This window comes from Haliotis asinina, chromosome 3, assembly GCF_037392515.1.
Source record: "Haliotis asinina isolate JCU_RB_2024 chromosome 3, JCU_Hal_asi_v2, whole genome shotgun sequence".
NCBI lineage: Eukaryota > Metazoa > Mollusca > Gastropoda > Lepetellida > Haliotidae > Haliotis > Haliotis asinina.
The window spans coordinates 53,284,883-53,297,448 of NC_090282.1; the positions used below are offsets into that span (position 1 = coordinate 53,284,883).

General features: G+C 38.0%; 1 protein-coding gene across 1 annotated transcript in view; it reads right to left on the reverse strand.

Moving 5' to 3' along the window:
- LOC137278158 (uncharacterized) overlaps positions 1 to 12,566 on the reverse strand; it is a 63,856-nt gene that overhangs the window by 12,809 nt on the left and 38,481 nt on the right. Inside the window, exons 6-7 of the mRNA XM_067810331.1 lie at positions 7,544 to 7,656; positions 200 to 265 (exon numbers count right to left, since the gene is read on the reverse strand). Of these exons, the coding sequence (XP_067666432.1) occupies positions 200 to 265; positions 7,544 to 7,656 (179 nt within the window). The remainder of the gene's footprint in view (positions 1 to 199; positions 266 to 7,543; positions 7,657 to 12,566) is intronic.

Sequence of the window (12,566 nt, forward strand, 5' to 3'; positions counted from 1 at the left end):
CTATATCCCCTTCCATTACATGCCGGGTGGATAAAAAATGGGGAGTCTGTCCAAATCAAAGCGTAACCTCAACATTTCTCTTCAATAATCTGGAGAGCATTGTCTGTATGGACGATGAAGCCTTAAGCACATCATCAGCTGGTTTGATGACCCGAACCAAGTCTGATGACTCAAACACTCTGAGCAAGTATTAACTTACCAACTCTCTTTGAGAAGTCTGGAAGATTGCCTTTGTAAGCACTAGTCTCATGTGATTCACTGGCTCCTACAAAAGATACAAAAGGAGTAGGGTTCATTTTCAGTCCACATACTTGGACTCAAATACTCGAATGTCAAACTTGGAATCAGACCTGAGTACTCAAAATTCATATCTTTCAAGCAAACCATAACTGACATGAGTTAACACAATATAAAATGGTTGTTTTATCCATGTTGAGGTTGGTAACTTATCCATGTTGAAGTTGGCATGTAATATACATACAGGTTGTTAACCCCCTGGAGGCTGAGTTTTTTTCAGGCGCACATTTTCGTAAGGTTTGAAAAGTGAACGCTGTGTGAGATTTGCGCTCGTGTGGTCCTGGATCTGCGTACGGCTATAAAATTGCACAGAAATGTAGAATATTTAATTTCCTATCTGTTGGTATAAATATAACGGTGGCTACCTCAGGGGTTGGAGAAATAGACACTGCTAAAGGTTGTCCAAAACTTTTGTGTTTGTTGAAAAACAGTAAATTTCTCAGTTTTTTATTGTGAACCAATAAAAGCACTCTGCTACGATTTTTTGTAATTTGGCATCTTTACGGAAAGTGTGACTGAAGAAAATACAGCTTCATATCTGAATGACAAGTGTATATGAAATGGATTTATGTGCTAATACATAACGTCATACTCACAAAATCAAAAATGACCTGCAATAAATGTCAACAAGAGTCATCAGAAGATGACATATCCTCCCGGCCCCCATATGTTTTAAAGGACAAATAATCTGACAGTTACTCATTGTTTTTTTTGACTAAGTTTGAATTGTTTCCATGGAATTCATGAAAATTATATATGCCATATATCTGTAACCAGCAAAGTCACAATTTCAAGATCTGTCTCATATATCTGCCAAGATCTGTTGAAAGATATGAAATGGTTTTCGAGTTGTGCTCTGGGAACGAAGTCCACCCCTCAATTTTGAGACTAAGTCCACAACATTTCCATGGAAACCAAGAAAATAACACATCACAAGATCCTGTACATAGTAAAAAGCACTACTTCAACTTCTGACTGATATATCTACCAAGTTAAAAAATACTGAACAGTTTTTGAGTTCTGCTCCGGAAACGAAACACACATCTCACTTTGGAGACTATGTCTGAAACATTTCCATGGAAGCCAAGAAAATAATCAATCACAAAAACCTGTAAATACCAAAAGGCACCACTATAGGTTCAGACTGATATATCTACCAAGTTTTGCAGAAAAATATTGAACGGTTTTTAAGTTCTGCTCCGGAAACGAAGCCCATCCCACCATAAGACTAACACCAAAATGTTCCATGGAAAAACAAAAAAAATGTAAATGCCAAAAATCTGTAAATAGGAAAAGGCACAACCATAGGCTGAGATTACTATATCTATAAAGTTTGGTCTAAAAATATTGAACAGTTTCTGAGTTATGCTCCGGAAACAAAATGATTACGAACGGACGGATGAGGGACGGACAGACAGACGAGGCGTCGACTATATCCCCCTGCATTACATGCCCTGGGGATAAAAATCGATTTTCTTCTATGACTTCAAACGTCGACAGACAGGTCATGCACATATAAATATAAGGGGGCATAACTCTGCTATGGTTTACTTTAGGTCAATGTAACTCAGATCACATGGAGAGAATTTGCTGTGGATACGGACAGTATATCTTCATTATGTTTTGTTCACAGTGAACCAAACTATTCCAAAACAAAGTTCCCCAATGTGAGAGGATACCTCTTGGTAGTTTCACAATTTGTAAGAAAAGATGCCAGTGTACTACATCAAAAAGAGGGTAATAGCGATTTGGATGTCCCTATCCGATACATAATTTAGTTCTTAGATTGCCATATTCTTCTGTTTGTGTAATGCATTTTGATTAATTTTGCATCAGTATTAAAGGGGCACTGGTGCGGAGCGAATAATGTTTCTCAGCAACAGTCTAATTACGAAACCAAGCAGCAAATTGGTCAGCACCCACTCCCTCGACAGTGACGGAGGGACTGGGCTCCTGTCCACATTAGCAGAATTTCTTCACCCCAAAAAGTGAGGAGGTCGCATGGCCATTATATGCCATTATTCAGAAATATCCATGGTATTCCTTGTCTGATTGTAACAAAATATCCCAGAGGTGTATTTTTTCTGATGCCTGGTTGGTATACTTACTGATCCAATTTGATCCTATTTCTGGTTGTTTTTTTTTTACCTTGATATTTAATCATGTCATATGAAAATATGATGTCTACATACACGTACATTTGATAGTTTTGAGGGTTGCCCAGCTGTCAAAGCAAACATCATGTGTAAATTCTTGGTAGCTACAACCCTGGTTTATTATCTATTATAATGAAAAACACAGTTGACTTATCTGAATCCGTATACTAATGACAACAACTTTGCCATTGGTAGAGAAATCTGAAAATTTTCTTACGTAAAAGAAACCTGATTATACCCATTTACCCAAGTACACAGCAAATACCTATGTACATTTCTTATGTAACAACGAAGTTCCATTGGTATCCTCAAAACAATTTCAGCCCCAAAGTGTTTTCAGACTTCATGCGACACAGAGATTACATGTTCCTTGCTGTAACTCGTATTTGATGGTATAAACCTACGCGTGTAATTTGTCATCATTCAAAGAATACTCAAGTAAATACTCAACATTATAAATTAAGGTCTGTAGTGGCAAATGCATTGCATGTTATGTAATATGTGCATGTAAGTGATGCAAGAGGGTGAGCTGGGTTACAAAAACAAACATCGATCAAAGGATTAACCAATAACACACTGATTGATTAATTACATCCACAGCAGATTTGTCGAAAGGCAGTGTTTATGAGTGTAGATTTACGCAATCTATACTGAATACACCCTGTCGTAAAGTATGAGTGTAAAACAACATCCTTCCTACAAAGAATTAACCGCCACTGCCTTGATTGATTGATTGTTGCTCATTATTGGCTAACTAATGGCGGACATCATACCGCAACCGTTAGTTGCCAGGTGTGCTGTCCTGGGTGACCAGTGAGATTATGTATACACCAGTGTGAAAATTTCTCAAATGATGTGTTGCATATTAGACTGTTGAAAGACACAAGACATAGAGCAGGATTATTTACAGCCGCAGATGAATGGAATATCGTTCTTTTATGTGGATATTGATGGCTACATTCCTGAATGGGGTAATAGCCTGGCATTGTTGCTATAACTTTTGTCTGTTAGGTTTATAAGACAATTTATAAAGACCTACACTGACTTCCTAACAGTTTTTTTATATCACTGGCAGATGAGTAAACTTCAAGGTGTTTGATTTGTTTTCATAATAACAAGGTAAAATGACTTCATCTTTGTTGATCAGTCTACACATAAACTATCAATTGCGCATATGGGAGGTACAGCAGAGATAACGAACCAGTCACAAATTCTGGGATATCATCTGCGTACTCTCTGGAGAAAAATAATAACAAAAGAAACCACCAGTCCACGGAAATTGCTCCGCATCAGTGCCCTTTTAACAGCCACATTTTCAAATGTAATGAAATAACTGAACATAATGATACATTGTTTTGTGCATTTTGTGATGTTGAAAAAAAACGACTCTGGTAGCTGATTAGTATATATCTAACCTAATTTCCTCTCAATGTGTAAACGATCTCGGCTTCTGTGTCAGAATTCAACACTTTTTAGCCAAAATATAAAATGAATGATTTTACCACTGAAATAGTGTCCTGAATATATCAACAATTACACAGTTTTACTACATATCTTATTGTGAGCAACACACGCACCTGTCAAGCATCATTTTAGCGTAAATGACAATTTCACAACACCTGAATATTCATTGAATACTCATTCAATTTTTTCTTTTTCTTATGAATTTGAAACTATTTCACTTCATAAGTATGCAATGAAAGGCACAAAGAGATTGCTTTTTCAGAACAAAAGTATTAGAATATGGACGCAAGGCTCATATATTTATATATTTTTAACAATTTTCGTATAAATATTGTTTGAGTTAGATATTCTGCCATCAGGTATATTTTAATCGAATTTGAATTGAGTTTATTATCGAAAAAAATGATAATGAATCATTCTTGACAAACTCACACCTGGTCAATCAAAACTCATAATTGTTTTGTCTATAAAAACGACACAAACTGATACAATGAACAAGATAATTCCTTTAAATATGTGTGCCCCTACATTTCATAAAATGTACATATCATTTTCATTCATATTATCAGTTTTACTTATAAGTTGGAATTAAATCACTGTTCATATGAAACTGCAATATTTGTCCCAACGTTTGAATATTGTACATCACGTCAACTAAAGCACATGTTGCAGTAATGGCTACGTGTGAGCTTCCAACACTTGTGCAGAGTCAATTTCCCATGTAAATATTATTCAAACAATCAAAAGCTTTCAAAGAATAAAAACGCATACCTTATATCCACATATGATATGGTGTTGAACATGGATATATGTAGATACTGAAATCAGTTTCATGAAAAAATATCTGAACGATAGGCAAATTGTAAATCAAAATACTAAAAGTGCAATCAGAATATGGCCATTGTGTTTACTCTTGTTCAGCTGACCTTCACCTCAAAGAAATTGCCTAATATGTGCAACAATTTGACGAGTGACATCGCTATTGATGATTGATTTCTTTCAAAATGGCAGCTTCGCTGACAAGAGTACACAGGATTTTGCGAGGACGTTTTCCTTGATTCAGGGATCTTTTGTACATAAATGTGAGATGTAAGTAATCAGAATTATTCTGACTATCTGTGTATTGTTATATGTATTTATTGTTTACATTGCAAATGATGGAAGAAGCTAGAAATGCTGATAAGTACTGTTGTCGTTTGGCGTGATTTTGCGTCAGTCATGGCATCAAGCTGCACTAAAAGTTTGACAGTTTCTTATGAATTACCAAATTATTTCATTGTATCTATTTTTAAATGGCTATTTCTTGCTACGATACTCTTCCCCTGAATATACTAAGCGTATTGAGCCATTGTAAGAAATGATTAGACGGCTGGATGTTGGAAAATTTCTGAAAATGCTATGCACTGTAAAATTGGAATTTTTTCTTTGTTTACATTTCAAACAAGTGCTGTCTTTCGAGCACAGCGTTCGTTTTCATACTAATTATCTTTCGTTTCGTTTTACCTAGACAGTTGGTACTGGTGACAAAGACCATTTGTAATTTGATTCTAGATGTGTGGGGAATTCAATGATGCATTTGTCGCAGCTGACTATGAAATATACGTGATGTTACAGGCATCTCAATGCCGGCCTTCTCGAAATGGGATTTTGTAAACACTGACTAATATGGAGGAAAGTGCACTTCGGTGTTCGTGTAAGTACATAACATCCCAACCGATTCTGGGTTCATTGGAGACATTTCAGAATTATCATTACTGGTTACATGAAAACTTGATATCGGTGATCATAAATATGCTATTTTGAAATTCATTACTCCCAGTAATTATCCGATTGTCATATTTCAAAACATACTGCAAATAACGCTGTGAATCTCGATTTTGTACAGTTTGAAAAATACTGAAACCTATTTTGAAAGGCAATTTTAAGCACTTTAGCTTGGTCTGTGGATAATAGTGGATGGTATCAAGAAACAAGGAATTTTCCGCAGAATTCAAAACTGTGATCGATTCCCCATATGGGTACAATGTGTGAGGCCCATTTTCTGGTGTCCCCCGCCGTGATATCGCTGGAATATTGCTAAAAGCGGCGTAAAACCAAACTCACTCACTCACTCAAAACTGTGAAGTATTTATATGTGCGTGGTATATTTAGAATTTGAGTGGACTTCAATGTGAGGGATGTAGAGGAAGGACATATATGTCCCTGTGGCATCCAGGGGGTTAAGCCATTACAGTTAAGTCATGAAATGTGTTCTGATCATGCAAGTAAACACTTACTTCATTCTGACTTCATCCTCCATATCTCCAGGGTATACGTACCGATATGTTTCCAGTATACACTAGATGCATTTACAGCTATAATTAAATTTATCACCTCATTTGACTGGCTTTTCATCCTGTCAGGTGTTTATGCTGGGAAAGTTGAGCGAACCAATCACAACTCACTTTTGCTTTTTACTTGTCTAACCGATATATCTTCGCAACACAAACCATGCTGTGGTTCTTTGAAAGAGGTAGAAGGAGTGCATGCATATATATTTTTAAAGTTTCAGACCTATCAGTTTGTCAGTATGTCATTTCCCCCAAAATGTGAGTTGCACTGCGAACATATCTTCACAGCTGCAACTGCTATCTTTATTGACACTGGCAAGCTGTGAGAATGTGGAGAAAGCCACTGGAGGTAATAAAATTATCTGTCTGACCCATGGATGTATCCACGGTATAGTGGAGGTCTGTAGGAACATATACCCTGGAGATATTGAGGATGTTCCGACTTGATGTGTTCATATGACTTACATTTTCCATTGTTAAAATAATGTAAAACCAAAAATGATATTGACCAATTACGTTTCATGGTAGTTTCATGTATTACTAATCTACTTACAAGCATGAGAGGAATATTAGGATTATTAGGTGTACTGAATTTGCCACCGTGGGTTCAGGTTGCTGTGCATTGTAAGTGTCACATGATGCAGACATAATCATTCATTGGTTGTTAGTGAATTGTGGAGAACCAACAAAATGAACAATTACAATCAGCACAGTTAAAATTGATAGTGATGGACAAGAAGATAGCTTGTATCAGGTATGCAACAGCCAAAGAGCCAATGTTGTCATTCATGGAAATCAGTTGCCATTTAAAATTGGATGCTCCTTAAGTTCTTTTGAGCAGTGAGTGAATTGAAGTTTCATGTCAATTGGTTTTCATGACTTCTTACATGAGAATTACGGGACCACCTCTTGCAAAATGAAGACTGATGATTTTTGTCAACAACTCTATGAATATGAACTCTGACCTAGTGGGTATGATTGAATTCATTGAATTTTAAACTCTAACTGTCTTTTATAATTAACAGCTCAAACAATCCGAACAACAATAGTTACCAAAGTAATTGTCATCATTCAGGCATCATTATCTTTCACTAATTTATTCTGACGTCAACGAAAGTAAAAATATGGCAAAATCAAATTGATATTAGAAGGCATCATCTAGTTACCAAATCACGAAAGTAAGACTGTAAGTAGGAAGACATGTACAACCATCAGCTTTATCTGTTCCTGACCAGTAGGGCTACTAACCAAAGCAGTAGATAAGAAACAAACAATGGACATTGTGGGATGACTTACCTGAGTGTGGTCTATCTCGTTGATACTCGTTTGCCACTTCCCATGCATCACGACCATGACCTGGTTTCTCATCTTTCTGGCACCCATCTGGATGCATGGTTTCTGTTTTATATCTGTAACAGTTAAAATAATAAAAAACAGCTTTTGGATTTAAAGTGGACTGTGCCAAACATGTGATTATCTGCATTCCCACCAGTTTTATTAAGTAACCTATTAAGTAACAATTATGACATCTCAAATCTCTTCTAGTCAATTATAGTTATAGTTCAATTTGTCAGATAATGAGGTCAATATTTGATACAAAATACAGTCACTGTATGGTGCAGCTGTACAGACAGTGCATCACTGTACAAAACAGAGGCACTGTGTGGTGCAGCTGTACAGACAGTGCATCACTGTACAAAACAGAGGCACTGTGTGGTGCTGTTGTACAGACAGTGCATCACTGTACAAAACAGAGGCACTGTGTGGTGCAGCTGTACAGACAGTGCATCACTGTACAAAACAGAGGCACTGTGTGGTGCAGTTGTACAGACAGTGCATCACTGTACAAAATAGAGGCACTGTGTGGTGCAATCAGAAGGGCAATATTTCAGGGGGACGCCTTTAGTCCTTTGCCTTTATGTCTGTCTTTAAATCCTTTAAGCTTTCTGCTTATAAAGAGGAGGGTTACCATCCTGGACCTCCCCAGCACAGATCCCCAACATCACTTATTCATCGCCTTTACATGGATGACATTGAGATCCTTGCAAAGGGAAGGCCAATTTTAAAGAATAGGTTCTCCTTGTCAAGCCGTTTTCTAATGATATTGACAAAGCAAATGTAATAATGCAACACTCTTCATTTGAAAAAATAGCAAGGTGGTTAATGGTGGATCAGTCAACTTACAGAGGTGGGGAGTTTTGGACGACGACGTTTTACACCTATCGTTAAATGCAAGTTTGAGACAATGTCCGGATTCAAGATAAACTTTAGGTAAAGCATAAATCTGGCTTAAAGAAAATCTGGAGTTCATAGCTAAATGCTTGAAACAAGGTCAGAGCCACCAATACTTTTGCTGTAACAGTCCTCTCCTATTCCTTTGGAGTAGTTGATTGGACAAAACAAGACACCCAGAGTCTTGACCACCTGACCAAAAAGGTCATGTCAGATAACAGAGCCCACCACCCTCGTTCCTCTCTCATTCGTCTGTATATGCCAACCAATTCTGGAGATCAATTCTGTGTGATTATTATGAAGGCTCTTCATGATAGAATTTCTATTGTGTACTTTTCACATATTTATTTACAGGATGATCCTCTGGTGATGCATGTCAAGACTCATGATAAAAGCAAGGAATTCCTCAACCTTTTTAACCATGCCAAGGTTGTTAGACACAATCAGAAATTCGAAAATGATGCTTTCAACCTTTTGTGGAATAGGCCCGCAGAAGTAAGATTCATAAAAGGCATACCAAGTATGCAGAACTCGCCTTTGAAATGTCACACTTACATCAAAAGCAAACTGTTGTCAGACTCTCCATTGATCTCAGTGCCCATGGTTTGGTACCTCCTGATCTGTTTCAACAGATCAGGAGAGTGCCCGGATTCTGCACTGACAGCACAGCCCTTCTCACACTCTGGGTAATGCAAAGTGTTGAGGAGTCTACATATTCTCTGAAAAGTTCGACTATGCAGCATTTCATGTGAGAAGTCCAACTCGCTGTCTGGGTTGTGTGTACAGGTGTCAAGTGCCCTGAGCTGATGAGCCATTCCAGGCTGACAGTGCCAGGATCACCTGAACCCCTCTGCTGCATTTTCATTTTAATCTGTACAACATAACAAAAATCACCTGGATGAAGTTGGCTTGTCTCAAAAGTGAAACTCAGGGCTTCCTTTTTGCTGCTTAGGACCAGTCCCTTCCCAGTTGTAATAGCTTAAATGTGATTTTTAAAGAAAGTATTGACATGAAATGCCAACTGTGTCATAAATTTACAGACTGTCAACATCTTGTCACTGGATGCCCTTCCTTGGTACAAACAACAAATTTTGAAAGACATGATGGCATGGCTCACAGCTTCACCATGCTTGTGGCTTTGACCACGAGGTCCATCCATGGTACTATCCTGAACATGTCCAGGGCATCATGGAAAATGATGCTTTTTCAACTTCTTTGAAATAGATCAATATACAGTCCAAAGAGAATCCTGATCCAGTGTTCACAAATAGCGTCTGACCCTCTGACAAATCTGGCAGATTCGCCAGAGGTCAGATAGAAATCACCAACCCGCTAGTCCCAGTGTCTGTCTGAATATTTCACAATGTCTTTGTGAACTTTGTGTGAAGTTGTTATTTGCGGCATGTGACACTTGTCTGCTTTTTAGAAATCTTAGGTTTGTTATCATATAATGCTAATAATTTCAATGCCAATCATGAGAAATGTTAAATCTGAAATGTTTGTTGAAATTTATTCTGTGGGTCCTGGGAATTTTCTGTGGGTCAGACAGTCATCTGAAACTTACAGAACCCAATGTCCTGCTACTTTGAAACACCATCGTGAACACTGTTGATCTTGGCAATTTTGAAAAAGCTAATGAATTTATTTATATCACTGAATTTTCTGTAGCTTTGGCAGCAGTGTGACTGGCAAGATTCAGGAAAAACATGGTAAGTATGTGGACCTCACACCGTCGTCAGACTCCCCATTGTTCTCGGTGCCTTAGTTTGGTAGCTCCTGATCTCTTGGTGCAGACAAGGAGAGTGCCCGGGTTCTCCGCCAGGAACACAGCCCTTCTGACAATCTGGGTAATGCACAAAGCAGCAGTGTTGGGGAGTTTACATATTCTGTGAATGTTCTTAGTGGGTTTGATGAGGCAGCATTTTCTGGGAGAAGTCCCATTTGATGTCTAGGCTGTGTGTAGAGGGGACAAAGTCTCGGTGTTGATGATGAGCCTTACCAGCCTGACTGTGCCAGGATCATCCGAACCCTCTGCTGCATATTTATCTTCATAATGGAAAACCCATGCAATCTTTTATTCATGTAACTTCAGTATTTTCTAATAAAACTTGTCCCTGTTTCATGAATTTGCAATAAGATATAAAGCATGAAGCAAGTGAAAAATTTATTGAAGACATCAAATTTCTAAACTTATTTCACACAGAAAACAGTCACAGTGCAAACTCTGAATTTTTCACCTTAATGTAATTTTTTGGATGAAATTGACATTTTATACTTATCCCAACACTTTTTCTTATGATGTACAGTGGAAGCCCTACTATATCCACTGAAGCTTTCACTGGTTGTGAAAGCTCTTTGACTATGAGTCAGGATAAGCCTAAAATATCAATTTCATCATAAAAATTAAAATGTTTCCTTATCCTGTCTCATAAGTTGTTCCTTGAGTCCAAAGGATAGGTGGTGGACTCTATTTGGACTCTGATATTGTTCGATTCACTCCTAGAATCTTCAGACACTGTGGCTATAAAATGGGGACTGCCTTCTTTTATCTAAAAAAGAAGTAAATCATATGTTTTGTGGATTTTTTACGACTCACAAGAAATGAGATTCCCATTTGTCTTGGTTCGATTCATATTTTAAGAATTGGCTGTAAACTGAAATGATTCATATGAATCTTGCGCTGCTTTACCATGTAAAACAGGGGAGCATGGACTCCATTCAGTGGATGTGGAACAACTTGACGTCCTTGTGTTTATGTGATTATGGGTGAGTAAAGCTGGGACTGTCCACTACTGTGCCACAACCAACAGGATGTTCTGATGGATACTGGATATATCTTCCATGGCAATGCCATTAAATAATATCCTATGCCAAGGCTTTTAATTTATGTTGTTGATCCTCCAATTTGAATGAGAGATAGTTTACTTGGGATGAAGTAATTCCAGTATTTTAGTTAATTTGACACCTGGCTTCATAGATATAACTGTGCTGAGTGCAGCCACTTGGGCCACTTGAGGATGAGATGCTTTAGATGCAGTAAATCTTCTCCACTTTGCATAAGCTCCAAACCATTTCCATTTGTCATCATACAAATTGCATGTATATCTGCGTAGAGTGAAACTTACCGCTTTTGCTGCCCTCACAGAATATCCCCGTTTTTTCAACATGGTTTGATACAATCCCTACGTGTAATTGGAGCACTCCTGGATTCTTGTTCGCTTGTTTGGTGTGTGGATGTATTAGCACATTTGACCAATCTGGTAGTTTCATTTCATTGCTAAATGAGCACAGGAAACCACATTTTTGCTGGCCAATAAGGCTCGACCAAAGTCAGTTGTAACGTTGTGTGTTTGATTTTTGTAAGTACTTGAGGTAGCAATACCGGAGGTGGGAACACATATGCATTCAAGACTTCCCAAGAGATGCTGAGCGGGTCTGCTGCCCATATTTGAACATCCGGGACCAAAGAAACGAACATTTGTATCTGACTGTTGAATCGAGTTGCAAAAAGATCTATGAGTGGAGAAGAGTATTCCAAGTGGTGAGCTGGAACACTTCTTGGTGCAGCATCCTTTTTGTTGGAGATGGCTCACTTGGATTTTATTTAGACTGCATTCTTGTCTAGTAGAAACAATTGCTTCTTCCAATTTCTGAGCCTGATCTGCTACACAGTTGAATGTTAATGGTGTGCTGGTAAGTGGCAGAATGACCTTCAGTTGTATCTTGTATCCTGAATTATCTGAGATACAAAGTCATCCAATAGTATCCCCCAATTTTCCCAGTACCTCTGTAGTCTTCCATCCATAGTTGAAGGTTGTACTGGAACGACTAGGGGTGGAAGGCTCTAGTCGTTCCAAATGTGATCTTGACTGCCACTTATAAGGGCGTAGCCTCTACCAGAGGTAGTCCTGCTGTTCCCTCTCGAACAACGGAAAGAGCCATTACCTCCTCCACTGGTGGAATGTTTTTGTCTCTTGCCTTTTAAACTCCTTTTAACTTCGACTTGTTGGAGTAACAATGCGAAGTCTGGCGAATAACAGTAGCCAAGGTATCAATAGACTTAATCATTAAAACTTCCTTGGTCTCC